Source organism: Pagrus major, chromosome 13 (genome assembly GCF_040436345.1).
Source record: "Pagrus major chromosome 13, Pma_NU_1.0".
Classification (NCBI taxonomy): Eukaryota; Metazoa; Chordata; class Actinopteri; order Spariformes; family Sparidae; genus Pagrus; species Pagrus major.
In genome coordinates, this window is record NC_133227.1 from 6,703,941 (window position 1) to 6,720,636 (window position 16,696).

Genomic DNA, 16,696 nt, shown 5'->3' on the forward strand with positions numbered 1-16,696 from the left:
AAACAATAAATAAAATAACTTAAATTCAAATTTAAGCTACTGTATCTGAAGAAAACTAAACAGAAAAAAAAACACTCATTGACACATAAATATGCAGAAGTGAAAGTGATACAATAATCACAAAGGAAGTACAGAATGAATTTGAATAAAACTATTGATTACATATAAAGATAGAAAGGCTAAGTGAAAAGCTAATTTCCTGGCAATTACAGTCCGTCACGTATGTGCTAGTAGATGTAACTTCTGTTACTGCAAAGGCACTTTCTTACAATCTCACATAAACAGTGGTGTTATCTTCTCCTCGTCAACAGTGAACAAATCAAAACTGACTTATGGACATGATTAAATACATGACTACTTAACACTTGGTGTGAATCTCATTGGCATTTTAAAGCATCTTTCTTTACTGGTATTTTCTTGCCATCTACTAAAAGATGGCGTTTATGTGGTGGAAACTGCTTATTTCCAAAGTTTCTTGTAATTATCTTGCTGTTAATTTTTCAAGAAAACTATTAGCATTTTTCATGACAAATTCAATTTGTGGTAATCAGGAATGATGAACAGAATTAGTTCAATTGTTGTCATTTTCACTCTGTATGTATAAAAGTACTTGTTGGCTAGGAAAGTTGATCCTCATATTGCTTTCTGAAGCAGTCTCCAGCAGGGAAGAAGTCCCAGCAACGCTCCTGGTACATCTTCCACACGTACGACTCCTAAAACAGAGGATGTAAGAACAAGAACTTGAAGGAGTATGGACACAGAAACTGAAAGGAGCAGACTGTGTGATCAGTCAGCAGGAACCCTGATAATAAAACAAAACAACAACTGTAGTAAAACAATCCAGACTGACCTGTCCAGTGTGCTCTGTCTCATCTTTGTTGATAAGGTACATTAAGAAGAACCTGAAAAGGATTTGCGTGTTAATATTTCTTTATTGGTACATGCACACACTGTGACACAAAGGAAGTACACTCACATGTAATTGGCCAGGTTGTGTTCATCTAAAGTGTGGGTCTCAAAGCCATGTGGCGTCGTGTCAAAGTAGTCACTTCCAATGCCACATATGAAGCATTTTGTCTGCACAAAGGAACATGAGGATTAAGACCACATTACCATACATGACAGGAGGCAATGGTCAACTTAAAGTTTTATACTGTACCTCCATGTCTTCCTTGACCTGCTCTTGTTGGTCTCTGAGCTCTCCAAAGGCATCAATGATCAGACCTGCAGCAACATTATGATTAGAGGTGTTAAAAGTCTGTCAAACATGTCTTAAACCAGGGTCGTCTACAGGTATCAGAGAATGTAACAGTTTTAAGACCTTCTCCTGATAAATGTTAATTATTTTTGAACAAATGATCTTTTTCTTATAAGCAAGCATTGGATATAAGTAGAAAGGTACATGTTGTCCCACACAGAGGTAGGCTTTATGTAATAATATGATTAGTAGAGTGAGCTAGGTTTTTCTACATTTTGCCAGCAGGTTAAGTGCAAGTATAAACTAAAAGACAGTATTGGGTTGAATGATTTCTAATGCCAGAAATTTGGAATTTCATGCAAAAGAGCTTGACTCATTTTAACAAAAAGGAATTTAAAGATGGATGAATGAAATTAGATAAAACGTTTGTGGCTATTAAGACCAAATAAATCAAATTTATAGCTAATTAATGCCTTTTGAAGTCCTGATATTTACAAAACTGAATGTAAGATATTTTCAGAGGTTTTAATCACCTGTCGACACCTTCTTACATAAACAGTTTCAAGTAAGTATATTTTGAAAAGTGTCTTCTGGGCCGGCATTTTGTTTACCCTGAATAATGGCCAGTAGAATGACGATGACGAAGAAGAAGAATGTAATATCAAAGACCACTCGATAGAGCTCGTATTCATCTCCAGCAGGATCCTCGATCTCGTCTCCAATGCCTCCACCAGCACGCACGCCCACATACATGTGGAACAGGTAACACTGAGCAGTACAGAAAACACACGTCATTTGGGAAGTGGGGTGGACAACCTTGTATTAAAGTGTACATTCCTAGATCAACAGTGACTTACAGTCATCATGTCATCACATTTCATGTCCGGCTCATCTTCGTCTTCACTCTTGTTGTAAAACTTGCGGAAGAAATTGAAGGCAACTACGGTGTAGAGGTACACCACCACAGCCAGCAAGCCCACTGTCATCATGAGCTGGCAGAGACAAGAAGGAAACAGAGTTCGTACATTCAAACTGAAGCAAAAATAACACAATTGAGTTTTTTTTTTTTTGCACTTGCCTGTTTGCCATTGTGTGTGACTGAGGACAGGATAGTGCGCAGGGTCTTGACACCCATGGCAATATCCAGCAGGTGGCAGGCGAAGAAGAAGTTGTTGTAATGCCCAAGCAAAGACATTATCGTGTACCAACAGAGATACAAGAAAGTCTACAAAGAGATAACAAGGAAGGTTATTTCAATTCTCAGAAGTAAGGTTGTGTTCACATATTACTGCATCGTGTAGTATAGTGTATTGTGCAATATACATATATCTGGGTTTGCTTACGCCGTCTGTGAACACAACACCAAATTTCCAGATTTGGTACTTGATGTCAATGGAAGTCGCCCTAAACAAAGATACAATATTGGTGGATATTCATTTGAAATGAGCAATATCTAATGTTTGTTGGTGAAACATGTACCGTACCATGCAAACACAGAGTTGTCTGGTTCCTCCTGTTTCTTCTCATGTTGTTGACTCACATCCAGGGAGGCTAAATCAACTCCCAGGAGTTCAGCGATTCTTTCTCTGCCATAGATGTCTCCGTACTTATCCAGTACCTGAACACAGACATTACTTTACACATTAACCTGCTCCACAGTGCTCATTTTAAAGCCAACCAAATCAAACACAACTCACCTTTCGTTTGACAAATTTATCCCAATAGTTGTTTGGGAAGGAGCTGCGAATCAAAAGGGACACCATGTATTACTTAAATTAAGAAATAAAACCTGACACTATCAAGAGAGCGTCTGATATGAGACAAATGATCTCTTTATCCACATACGGTGTATTCAAGACCAGTCGATCCCATTGGCCCTTAATGTCATCATCCTCAGGCTGCTCAGTGATGTAGAGGCCATCAAACTCCAGTTTTCTTGCAAGTTCTTTCTCCCTTTTGAAGATTACCAGTGGAATCTGCCGAAAACAATTTCAAATGCCATTTAACTGAGATGTGCAAGTCTTTGGAAACATCTGGTACAAGGTGCAGCAATTCAGGAACAGTTTGTTTTTCAGAAAAAATTTTTTAGTCAAATTTTACACACCTTGAGACAGTTGTAGCCGATAATACAGATAAATGAGATGACCGTGTGTAGGGCGGCAAGGAAGGCCAGTGTAGGCTGCATGTAGCCAGTGCTCTCCTCTAAATAGAAATAAATTGGGACGTCTTCCTCGTCCTCGTCTCCTTCACCCATTCCAGATCCCTCTGCCTCTTCTCCTGAGCCTTCAAACAACCCAGAGCCTTCGAACAGCCCGCTTCCCTCCGACATTCCAGATCCTTCAATCTCCTCACCATCAGGCGGGGTGTCGGAGACCTGAACAGAAGAACGTAGAGACAGGTCAGCTTGGTACAGGACAGTGAAGCTCTCTCACAGTCTATTAAACAGACATAATTAAGTACAAAACTCAATTGTGGGTGTTTGTTTTTGCTAAAAGCATAGAACACTAGAACAATTTAGTGTTAAGTGTATTATAGAGTCCTCAAGTAAAATATATCCTGATTTAAATATAAACATAATCTTTTTACCTTGTAGAACAGCAGAATGAAGTTCAGGGCAAATGCGAGGAACAGAGCCAGAAAACGCAAGTTGTAGAAGTTTCTGGATAGGTAGTTCTACAGAAGAGAGATGAAGATTTTTCAGCTAATTAGTCAGTTGCTAAGTGAAGAGTGGCATGGTAGCAAATCAATTCTGAAACAAACATGAACAAATGTGGTCACCATGAATTTATTTCTTTGGGTTTCCAGCTCAGTCCAGATTTGGAAGCCTCCTTCCCCTTTTGTCTTCTTTTCTTTCTTTTTGGCAGATTTCTTCGGTTCTTCTGGCTGTTTTTCCGCCTTGATGGGGGATTCCTTCTCTGCTTTCTCTCCGGTTTCAACGCTGACAATCAAACACAGTGGGGTTACTGTTTTATTTCTGCATTTCATCAACATTAACATCAAATCATGGCGCACTACCGCTGCCACTGCTGCAGATGTGCAACCCTTTGAATTTGCCATATCTGCCTTAGTCTCTCCTCTCCACATCCCCTATAGAGTGGCCCAATTGTACACCATATTGTAATACTACAAGCGTACTGCACATTATATACTGGTAGTGATGTGGATGGTGCAGTATTTTGTTTAGCATAAGAAATGTCTGCATGGAAATGATCCAAAGCTATGAACTAAGAAAACAAACATCAAATCATCCCAAACAGCTGAGGTAAAATATTCTTATTTAACGTATATTGTCATATATTTTACTGTATCTGGCTAAAAGGTCTTGTCTGATCTCTAGAACCATGACAGAAAGAAGATAGGTTTAAGGCAAATTAACATAGACAAGAAAACAACTCAAGACTCTTACTCAGCCTTTTCAGGCTCTGGAGGAGGTTCCTCTACAGGAACAGGCTCAGGAGGTTTTTGGCTAGCATCAGCCTCTTCTGGTTGCTGTAACAAAACAAAACAACATACACAATAGCCACCAACATTTTAGTCTTATTTTAATTTAAAAACTGGATTGTTTACCACTGAGGAACTAGACTGCTAACCAACCAGTAAATTACCTCACATTTATATACATTCTTTTCCACCCTATGGTTAAAAAAACTCACCACTTTCCTCTTCGTTATGGGAGTTCCTTCAGGAGTTGGAGGTTCAACAGGTGCCTCTACACCCATGTCTCCAAGTCCACCTGGAGCATCAATACCTGGTATCCTCCCACCCTCTTTCTCCTGGGTGTCCTCCTCTTCCTCCTCTCCACTCCCAGTCTCCCCAGTGTCTGTTACACCTCCAGTGTCTTGCTCTTCCCCTGTCCTTGGCTCCCCTGGTCCATCTCCGTGCACATCATCCTGTGTGGGATCTGGCATACTTGCTAGAATCTCAGTCACTGTGATATTTTTTGCTCCTTCCACTAATCCACCTCCAAACAGTGTTTGCCAGATGATCATAAAGAAGCCTTTGCACACATTGTAAATGAAGTGTAGAATACTCATCAGGATGGTCCAGAAGAACGTGGACAAGGCCACGACAATCTCTTTGATGGTCATTTTCCTCACTCTGCGATACTGTCTGCGAAGGTTACGGAAGGTGAAAATGCTGAAGAAGCTTATCATGCTGTTTATGAAGTCCGCAAAGGCAGAACTCGATTCAGGCGGCACTTCATCTCCGTTGCTGTCCTCATCGCCTCCTCCACCTGCTCCCCCTCCTGCACCTACCTCACCTCCACCTTCGTCTCCTTCATCATCTTCTTCCCCCTTTTCCTCTTCCTCCTGCTCTGAAATTTGGGAGGCTATATTCATTTCAAAGATGGTGTCCTCACAGAAGTTGACGAACATTTCCATCTTCTCTGATTCACCGCCTTCATTGACAACATCAAAGATAAACTGTCGTTTGGACTCTCTGACCTGGGGCATCTCCCACTGTCTGCGGTTGACTTCACTGATTTCAAAATAGATGCGCTCAATCTTCCTGCTGGCGCCCATTATTTCAATGCGGCCAAGGAAGGGGCGGAAGTAGTTGAGGACACTGTCCGCTTGTTCCAGGAAGTTCTGTAGCCTGGTGTCATGGGGGACGTGCTCAGACAGGTTCGTGAGCAGCACGGCTATGTTGAACCCAATGTCCTTGGCAGGTTCCTGGAATCGATTGGCAAACTCCTCATAGTGGATCATGTCATTCTCGTCTGCTTCGGAGCAGGATAAAAGAAACTGGATCTCAGAAGGGGAGTACTGTTTCTGACTGTCCATAGCTTTCTGGAAGTCCTTCTTGGAGATCAGTCCTCGAGGGTCTGTGACGTAATCCCGGAAAGCATCCGAAGCCACAATGTCTTTCAGTTTGAGGAACATGTCAAAGAACTTGAGGATCATCTCCACGTTGCTGGAGGACTCTACCAACATGTCTACCATCTGGCGGGCAATTGTACCATTTACCACGTTTCCTGAATAATACAGAATAGAATTTAAACAGAAGTTTGAAAAGGACAAGACAGGAAGAGAAGACAACTATTGATTACCAAACAAACAGATAAAAACTCTTTTACCCTCAAGCAGTGAGAGCAACATAACAACCATGTCCTTCTGTAGGTCAAGAAGCTCCTTCAGCAGACCAATCTGGCTGGAGTCCTGTGATCGTAAAAAAGACGCACAAGAACTTACAGTAATGACAATAGATCTTATATCATTTGAAAACGTTACATATACATTTATAGAAATGCAATGGTCACTGGTGAAGTGGAAAACACAAGTCAAAAGTGTCAACAGTTATCACACAAAATTATATAGCAACACAAATACTTGTTATGATATGAGGTGTACATTCAAAATACTGTGTGCTGCATACAGTCACAATCACAACAAAGAAGGTGCTGCAAAAAGAAGTTAAATAACCAAACCCTCATGCCGACAGAATCTGTAAAAGGGTTTAGGAAAACTTGAATGTCAATAAGTGATGTCCTCCAGCTTTACGTAGAGCTTTTCTAATCTGAATAGTGGTTCAATGCTAATGACAATAATTATTATAATTAATAGCTGAAGCTTTTTGTTTCTAACAACCCATTAATAAAGGTTTCATCTGCAACACTGTTGTTTCCGCCTGTGCAATGAAAAAGGTAACAAGCTTTACATTACAAACATTACACCAACAGCCAATACATAATTCCCTCATCCAGAAAAACAGGAAATCAGTGGATGTAGTCTATGGTTGGAACTATAGACCACATTTTTAAGCCAGTGGCCCAATCTTATTTTCTTCATATTGTATGGTTTGTGATGGACGGGTAATACTAGTGTTATATTGTGTACTAATGTTACATTAATGCTTAAATAGTGTTAGAACAAAAGCAACTCAGAAGCCACAAAGCAACACAGCACAAATAAAAAAGCATATTCCTTCAGGTTAAGTATTAGTGAATGAAAATGGCAACAGAATCGTAACCCCGGTTAAATGTGTGCACACGAAGTGGGTGTCACATTAAAATGTATATTCCAACACCAAATAATCTCATATTAAAGTGTACACTCCAACAGTGGAGGTCTTCCGTCTCTCAGGAAGTTTTGTAGTCACCTGCTTCTTTGTTATAAATGAATTGATTCAGCAAAAGCTATGTTTGTTGTTAATTATAACATTACTTCAAAACTTTGTAGTAAGGAAAATATTGCTGTTTCATATTCCTGCTGCCTTATATGGTCTAGTATGCAGCAGCTGGCGTGCCACAAGAGTGTTTAGACAAATGTGACCTGACCTGATAATAATGTACTTTGTATCCTTGTGATCATCCAAGTATTGATCTGTTTATGTCTTCTTTATTAATGACTTCTACATTCTGATTTCAATCACACAGTAACTACACACTACACAGTCACTACAATCCCATCTTTTTCAGGTACTTACAACTCTTTAGGTTACTTGCCAAACCATAGTTCTCTGAGTAGCATCAGAAAGCCATCAGAAGTTCCTATTGCAGTTCTCTTTTATAGCTAGGAAGAGCGGAGAGTCTAAGTGTCTGCAGGGAGGGCTGCCTCTTCATACAGACAAGCTTGAACAACTTGGATTTGGTAAACTGGCGTTTGCCACTGTGCAGCCTGCCCTTTAGACATCTGGCAGGTCCGCTCTCTCTATCCAAGAGACACCTAGCAGCGATAGCGAGAAGCATAACCCAGGAAGAGCAGCATCTGGCTAGTCAGGTGGGACTGCAACAGCTGAAGAGGGCAGTATGTTTACTGGGGAAGCTACATGTTACAATCCCCAGTATTAGCACCGCCACTAAGCACCCGGAGAGCCGGAAAATGCAACTTTACCAGGTGGACAAATGTCATTGTGAACCCGAATGCTGCAACGTGCAGTTACATGCAGAGGCATAAATCAAGTTCATAGGTCAGCGACACTAAGCACTGATTGGGCTAATGGAGGAGCTGTAAAATCAAGCCTGTAGAATGTGGCGAAGGTGTGTGACGAGCCCTTACTTGCTACAGCACAAAAACCTCCTGAATGGACATTCATTGGGAAAGTATTTCTACTTTGATGGGGGATTGCTACTGTTGAGTGTTGCCAATTGATTGTGCCAGTGGAATGTCAAGCCCGTTTATAGGGGGAATGCTTCCATTCTCCATGTCAATTAATTGCTTGGTTCCAGCCAATCCTATGGATATACGGTATATTGGTTCATACCTGAATTACTTCAGATTCCATCAGGCTCCTCCTGACATCAATCAGTTCTACTAGCATTCTTAACACTACTGGCCTGCTTAGGTGGAAATCCTCCACCCCTAAATGTCAGTCAGGCTAGGCTTGTGTGGTAATGTCAGTCCTTTAAACTAGAAAAAAGTGATCTAATGTAACTAAAGCTGGCCTTTCAAAAAGATCTTTGTTGGGTGCATGGGCCCTGAACAGGAAGTGTGTGTTTGATCAAATGACTTGAATGGGTTCATTAGATGTGGATGTTGTGACTTCACAACAAACCCAACAATGTGTTGAAGTACCTGCCTTTTAACAACTCACCTTCAACCTTGTGAATAGTTTTGTTTGGAAAGCTATTGAGTTTAGAAATGATGGCTCCCACTGAGTCCTATTTTCTATGGAAGATTTAAAACACACCAATCAAGAATTAAAGTGAAACACAATCCACACTGTTTCATGTATTTCATTTTTATGTATGCATTTAGTGTGTCAAATTAAATGACAAATGATAACAAGTATAATATTATTATTATTATATAGTATACTGGCAGATTTAAGCTGCCCTCTGCTGGACAAGACTGAAATGCGATACAACTTAATAATTGTCCAATGTGGCATGAAAAAGTCATGTCACAATGAAAATGGACTCATTCAGAAGACAAATAGCAAAATTATTTCATTTACTTATGACACATTAATGCAGACATGAAAATGAAATACAATGAAAAATGTGCATTGTATTTATCTTTATTTATTTGTTTAATTTGTTTTAATGTGGCCATTTTAGATCCTCCATAATATACAAACCTCAAATTAAGGCATTTAAAATGAGAATTCTTATTTAATTTTTAAAAAGCAGGTGGATATAAAACAACCTGATAAGAAAAACCAACATTGAATCAATTACAAGCTAGTAAACACAATATCACATCCATAGATAAATAAAATAGATACATACTTTACCCTGCATTGACCATGTGGAAGACAGTTTAAATAATAAATAAATTATTCAGTTGTTAAACAATTAAACATTATCACATTTTCAAATGCTCTTATGCATGACAAATATTTTTTAGATTGACAGTAAAACAGTGTTGGACTTGTACATATTTCCACACTAAATACTACATCTAATCTTTTACATACTGTGCTATTATTAGAGTTTAGTTTTTGGACTTTCACACTTAGAGTATCCCGGTTCAATGGTTTACCATGGTGCTTCAAATGTGATGACTGCAAACCAAAACAGATGATACTTATACTTGTAAGAATATCAGGTGAGGGAGCATGAGAGAGTAATTTTATGTTAGGTGCTTCATTTGTGTTAAGCGTATGCTAAGCTGGGAGCTTACAGTATGGATGAGGCATAGCTTGGCTCTTAACTTGAATGTACGATTAAAGGGTTATGCATGCATTTTGCATCCACTATGCGAATAATTAAAATGCGCCATTAGCCTCAGTCATCCATAGAGGATGACTGCATAGAGTGAAAAGTCATGTGATTTCCTTCAAAGTATTTTGACCTTTTATTTGTAGCAATAAATTGGCTCCATGCAGTCCGAAATCAATGCGATTCCCAGTAAGCTGTGACAGTGTGAACAATACCAGGACTCTGAAAGTGAAGCAGCTAAATGGAATTCAGACATCACCATCACCAAGTTCTGTCCATTCAGAATTAATGTGAATGCGAAGAATCACTTTAAAACCAGCCCATTCAGGAATTACAAATGAATGGTTGAAATACTTGCTGAAATCTGAAGTGACTTTCCTCTGTAAATATTCAGGCGTACTATATGCAGTGTATACTGGCCACCTATTAAAAGTGTGCAAGCATGTTTACATTAGGCTTGTGACAACTAGTTCTTTTCATGCACATGTAAGGAGCCACTGTATGGTTTAAATCTTACATGTATATGTACCCAGTGGAGGTAAACGCCACTAAACATCCACAGAAAGACAAAAGCATTCCTGAAGGCTTGGCAATGACGGGACGTTTAGTGAACTTCCATTAACAAAATGCACAGTGAAACTCATGATAACAGCAGAGAGCCAAAATGAAACAGAAAATGAGCATCAATGCAGAATGGGGGCAACATTTGGCTCTAAATAGCACCGTGCCTTTCATGGTTACCATCGATTTCTGTCAAGGTCACTGAAAATAAAATATGTCATGAGATCAAAGTTGTATAACATATTATATTGCATCAATATTGATGATCTAAGTGTAGATGTCAGGTCAGTGAGCTCAATCCTCATATGAAGTTGCAGAAAGGCAACAATGATTTCGTGTTTCCTTGATTTTACATGTTTACAGCAAAAAATGTTTTTCATTAGAAAATATAATCAAGTGTAAAAGTATGTACGTACCTGTGCCAGCTTCATCATCATGTGGGCAAAGACATGGAGGAACCCAACAATAGCATCCCACAGCCTGCTGTGGGCCAGAGACTGCTGGTTTCCGGTGCACGGGCCCTGAAGAGAGACACTGTGTTACACACATGGTAAACAACCAGGCAGCTGGGGTAAATGCCTAATTTATTAAAATGTTACCTGAATGTATTCAGTTAGACTGTTGAAAATCTGTTTTGCCACTGTCATAGCTTTGGAGAAATTCTTTTTGCCTGGGTCATCAATGACGTCCTTGCCAGAGTAATACCAGTAGAAGTCACTGATTGATTCCTTGATTGAAAAAAATGGTAAGGTAAGTATAGTATTTTCATTTCATTAAAATACCACTGAACATTTTTATCAGGATAAAAGGTTTAATTTTTTGGCACATAAATCCTTTCTTAATTTAAATGACTTTATACAGAATACTTACAGTGTCTACCAGGGCTATCAAATGATGAGCCTTTGGAGACTACAAAATGACTGGGAAACCATGATCAAAGGCAAAGTTGTTTTGCAAAGTTGGATCAAATATGTATTATTTGTGACAATATAATCCCTGAAATGAGCTTAAAACTTTCATTTTTGTATCTTTGACATTTGCACCACCCTTTGGCTAAATTAAAAGTTGCACCTGCAGTCGGAGGAGGTAATCTACGGTGCAGATGATGACGTTGATGGTGGTTGTGCTGCCGATCTGTGTCCGCAAGTAGTTCTGAAAATCTGCATCAAAAAAGAGATTGTTTTGAAAAGTAGCAACGTTGACAATTTAATTAAGTTTATAATGTGGTTTGAATTGAAGGTCAAACACAAGTAATCCTCACCATTATTGTGACCCTCACAAAGCAGCTGCAAAAAGCGGAAGAGGTCACAGGTGAACTCATCATCTGACATCACTTTCTCATCTAGAAAAAACAAAAAAAATAAATTTAATTAAAATGTTAAATTACATCTTAAAATTAGGTTAAGATCAGACTTATACGATGGTAAAAAGTCTTACTGGTAATTACTGAAACAGTTTGCCTGAGTATAAGCAGTGTGAAAATAGTAAATAATATTGATTGCTGAACTTACCATCATCTCTCATTGGATTTTAGTAATCCAGTAATGATCACTGGATTACTAGTGGTTAGTAATCATTGGATTACTGGTAAACAAACATTACTAGACTGTTGCTTTTTTACAATCAATTACATAATGAGTCACGCTAAATTGTAAAAATAGTATTATGAGAGGCTAACCAAATGGCTGTGGTCTGAGAATGGCTTGACATATATCAAATAAACATCAAACATACAGGAGGCATCAACATCACATGCATACAGTTAATGTAAAAACAAGTCTTGCAGTGAAAAAGTAACACAGAAACATATCAGACATAAACTCACATTAACAACACGTATAAACTAGGCAGACGATAATGTGCAGTTGTACAGATAGACAGGACAGACAGGTTGTACATGTAGACAGGACAGACAGGTTGTACAGGTAGACAAGATTAAAGTTAAACCAGCAGTACTGAGGGGTGAAATGGTCATCTGGATTTTTACTGGTGGGCTGATCATTCAACCTCCTAATGTTTTTTTGTTTTTTTTACCCTTTTTTAAATCAAACATAAACAATTAAAAAAATATGGAGATTAAGTATCAAATCAGGATGCATCATCCTGTCTTTAAGATCATTGCACCATTGTGAAATATTCTACTAAAATGGTCTATATTATCTTTGCCCTTTTAAAATTCCAGTCCACCTCTGGCCGTAATGAATACACACACAGACACAGAGTCATGCAGTACACACAAACTTTGCCTTAATGCAGCAGAGTTAAATGTCAGAGAGATTGGGGCATTGTCCATCAAAATGTTGGAGGGAATCCACAAATGATGTATATCAAAGAAAGGGACGACACATTCTGAAGCAAACGACTTCCAACGGACTAGCACTTTGGTGGAACTGTTTAATATTTCAATCTAAGCAGTCCAATCCCATGGCTTATAGAGTTGTGGAAATTTTCAGATTCTAAGATGCATCATTGTGCAAATGTGGAAGATTCTGCATTGATACAGTGACAGAGCATAATCGGGAGTTTGCAGCCTACACAAAATTACAGCCTTCTAATGTTGATTGTTGATGTTCGGCCTTGAATGGACAAAGGTTGTAAAGTTACGTTGTTGTCACTGTCTTGCATTGAATTGTAGCTCAACACTTGTATTTTGAAAGTGGACATCTGGGGACATTTCAGATTGTATTAACTTACTGGAAAGCACTAACTGAGGCAGATGCTACACTGTTTGTAAAATTGTCATCGAGACAATTAAATAATTTGGTAATACAACAAATTTGAATGTTTATGTGGTGAGGTGGGTCACACAGATACTGGTATTTAAAAGATGTAGTTTTTATAGTGTAGACTGTTGTAGTCTGATTTTTGAAATAATTTTCTAATAGAAGTTCAGATTTATCTGTCTGTTTGTATTAAATATTTAAAAAGTAGCCATGTGCTGTAATATAGAACATTATGGATGCGATCTATTCTTAGATTCTTTAATGCATTAAAGCTCGTTGTGCATTTGCTTAATAGATAAGAATCATAATTCTACTCGAATTGTATTGTGAGGCCAGTGAATATTCACACCTCTGATGGCTTGAACTTAATGTATTGAATTTAAAAGATTCAGTTCAGTATGTATTTTAAAAATCTACCAGAACACGCTACAGTGTTTCTATAGTGTTAAAAGTTTTTTTTAAGCTTGATGCACTTTAATTATTAAGAGAGACGGCAGTGGCAACAATGTTTGTAGCCATTTTAAGATTAACCCTCTAGGCGCCAAAGTCGCATTATTGCGACAGGCAACATTGCTCATTAAAACAGCCTGTATCTTTAAATCTACTGCCTTGTGCTGTTACTGCTTGCTACCACTAGATAGCCAATAGATTCAGCTTCAATCCTGACGTCATTTGGGGGTGTGTTTCTATGCAAAATACCTGAGAAAAAAAAGTTTGAAACCCGACACCGGCTGTCGGAGCGGCAGCGGCTAAGCGGGCAGAGTGGGAGAGGAGAGAGCCGCGGAGCGGTGGCGGAAGTGTGCTGGACAGATCGAGAGACAGACAGCGATTTTTGTAATAAAAAACAAAATGCCCAAAAGACTTTACAGTGCGGATGAGGTGCTTGCACAGATCTTTGCTGATCGCGATTCAGAAGGGGACGATTTGCCCTCTGATGACGATCGCTCGTCAGAGACGAGTGACTGACGATGCTGCAGCTGCGCACACTGTCACACAAGCAACACACGCTGATCACGGCGAGAGTTTTCTTTTCTTTTTACAAGCTAGATTAGGACATTTACTCCTATCAGATTCCTGTTCACTTACTCTGAGGATGAGAGGATGAAAAAAAAAAAATCTACTGTGTAAATATGTTCAGAATTCCGTTTTACTGACTTTTACCTGGTGACATACAAATTAGATTAGTAAATTTACTCCAATCAAACTCCTGTTCCTTTATTTTGAGGATGAGATGACAATATAAATATTTTTTTTCTGTGTAAATATGTTCAAAAATCAGTTTTACTGAAAGTTACTTTCAGTCACCTGGTGACGTCACAATATGCAAATTAGATGATTAAATTTACTCCCATCACAAACTTTAGGTCATTATGAATATTTTTCTCATTTACACTATGAATTTATCTCTCATCACTTCCAAGCTACAGCCTTTTGAAATCTTACAATCCAAACGGAATATTTTCCTAAATAAACTCTGGCGCCTAGAGGGTTAAAACAGCATCTCTGTAAATAACGTGACTGAAAAATGGCGAGGAGTTATAAATGTTGTGAAGGGTCCCATCATTGTTTATGACAAGTATTTGTCATGAAGGCTTCACTCACACCTTTAGTAGATTTCATGAGCAGAAAAAGACCAGATTCCATTCATAGCCTTTTGAAATGAACAAGAAATATGAGGAGGGGCACGAGCTATGAACATGACAGATGGACAGAGGCATCCAATCCTCTCTTGGTGGAAGTTCAGTGTTAGAAGAAGAGGTGATGGAGCGAGAAGGACAGGGGAGAGAAAGAGGAATAAGAGAGCAGAGAGGCAGATGGACAGAAACATGATTTACCCCGATCTAGGTTCAAGTCTGAGGACCATGAAAGGAGGGACAAGGGAGAGGTGGCAGTGATCGTGGGGAAGGGAGAGAGGATCAGTGTGTTGACAACAGTAGAGGACTAAGAGATGAGGAGGGGGAGATTAACAACATTCCATGGCAAATTCATTCAGGTAGAACTTCAGATGAACCTCCAGAATTAGATGACAAAAGAGTAGGTGAAGTCCAATCAACAAGTCAAACTACTGGACAAAAAAACTAATTAAAGTTAAATTAAATGCCTAAATCTAATCATTTAAAGTGATTCAAGTGTTAATAATATTTAATGTTAGGAAACTAACATTCAACTAAATTAAAATTTGTACACTAAATGTCGCAGATGATAGATGAATTATTAGATGCTCAGACTGTCTTAAATTCATCTATTAATTCGTGTCTTATTTTAATTGATTCTCTATGTTAATGGTGATGAGGCAAAAACCTTATTTACAGTTTCTAATAAAAGCATCACTTGACCATTGACTTTTGACTATTCTGACTCACTATACTGCAAAATCTGATACTGGACAGAACAGAGTTGTCTACTCCATAATTATCCCTCCACAGTATATATGATGTCTTGACTCTAATCTACATGCACACAGAATGAACCTACTTGGGATTTTCTGGACACACACAGTACTAAAGTCAAGGGAAGACACACAAATCTCTTGAAAGTTGTGGTACAATGAATGTCAACATTTAGACTCTGTTGCGGCATACAAGGAACAGCAAAGCAGTCAACAGAAAATTCAGACAAATGTGTGCCATATTGTGTAATGAGATGGGTGAGGTGAGTGTATTTAACAATGTAATTTGTGGCCTCAAATAATGGAGATATTCTATTACGTGATAACATTAAACAATAGCTGCGGTGTATGAGTATAGAGACTTACTGGTGCCTTCCTCTGAGACCATGCCCAGTCCCTCTGCCTTGTTCTGCCTCTCAAAAGCATTTAGGTCCAGGACACTGCAGAGAACATGAACCTATTTTAAGATGTGCACTCCCCACTCTTCGAATTAATACACCTAAGTTACTTTACATTTCAAATGTTAAAAATTGAGTTCATGTACAGTATTGAAAACTGACCAGCACGTCTGCATCAATGCTTGGACACTCAGAAAGAAGCCTACATCCTTCTTATCCCTCAAGTACTCCAGCATTTTCTGACGAAGAATGAGAAGATAATCCATTAATAGTGCTACTTTAAAAGGTAACCTTGTAAAGGTTTTGGTTTCAGAACACATACCCTTTGGACCTCACTGTTTCCACCGTTCAAGATTGAGATACCTAGCTTGAGGGTTGTAGTCACCATTGGGCCAGTTTCACCTGCATGAAAAAATTCGAAGTCCTAAAGTTAGCAAGGGCAAACTCAATCATAGTGCAGGTAGGTTTGGAGGCAAAAAGTGTTGACTGAAGATGGGGAGCCAAACTACCTTTGCAGGCACTGATCATTTGCAGGACCATTTCTGCAGCACCACGATTATGAAGTCTGGACTGCTGGTACAGGAGCCTTTGTTTCTCCATTTCTTTTTCCTGTAGCAGATGCAAACATTATGAGCTTTTGCCGCTGTTGTATATGTCACAGACAGAGAATTTAAATAGATAGAGTGGACCCCGATATTTGATGAAGTATTCAGTGGCAGACTTCAATACACCAGGATTGGGTTGCGCCAACTACTCATACATCTATTACTAATTTTGAACATAAAGTCCCTCCTAAGTTATTAGTAACTACTAGTTCCAAACTAG

The 16,696-nt window shown here is 38.8% G+C and overlaps 1 protein-coding gene across 1 annotated transcript in view; it reads right to left on the reverse strand.

The window, feature by feature from the left end:
- Positions 1–73: 73 nt before the first annotated feature.
- LOC141006892 (ryanodine receptor 1-like) overlaps positions 74–16,696 on the reverse strand; it is a 49,264-nt gene continuing 32,641 nt past the window's right edge. The window contains exons 84-108 of the mRNA XM_073479187.1: positions 16,381–16,480; positions 16,194–16,273; positions 16,034–16,110; positions 15,840–15,913; positions 11,623–11,703; positions 11,433–11,521; positions 10,961–11,089; positions 10,778–10,882; positions 6,276–6,357; positions 4,852–6,173; positions 4,605–4,687; positions 3,977–4,136; positions 3,785–3,871; positions 3,303–3,572; positions 3,044–3,174; positions 2,896–2,938; positions 2,683–2,816; positions 2,542–2,602; positions 2,277–2,423; positions 2,056–2,190; positions 1,810–1,966; positions 1,160–1,224; positions 977–1,077; positions 851–902; positions 74–713 (exon numbers count right to left, since the gene is read on the reverse strand). Of these exons, the coding sequence (XP_073335288.1) occupies positions 618–713; positions 851–902; positions 977–1,077; positions 1,160–1,224; positions 1,810–1,966; positions 2,056–2,190; positions 2,277–2,423; positions 2,542–2,602; positions 2,683–2,816; positions 2,896–2,938; positions 3,044–3,174; positions 3,303–3,572; positions 3,785–3,871; positions 3,977–4,136; positions 4,605–4,687; positions 4,852–6,173; positions 6,276–6,357; positions 10,778–10,882; positions 10,961–11,089; positions 11,433–11,521; positions 11,623–11,703; positions 15,840–15,913; positions 16,034–16,110; positions 16,194–16,273; positions 16,381–16,480 (3,861 nt within the window). The 3' untranslated portion in view covers positions 74–617. The remainder of the gene's footprint in view (positions 714–850; positions 903–976; positions 1,078–1,159; positions 1,225–1,809; positions 1,967–2,055; positions 2,191–2,276; positions 2,424–2,541; positions 2,603–2,682; positions 2,817–2,895; positions 2,939–3,043; positions 3,175–3,302; positions 3,573–3,784; positions 3,872–3,976; positions 4,137–4,604; positions 4,688–4,851; positions 6,174–6,275; positions 6,358–10,777; positions 10,883–10,960; positions 11,090–11,432; positions 11,522–11,622; positions 11,704–15,839; positions 15,914–16,033; positions 16,111–16,193; positions 16,274–16,380; positions 16,481–16,696) is intronic.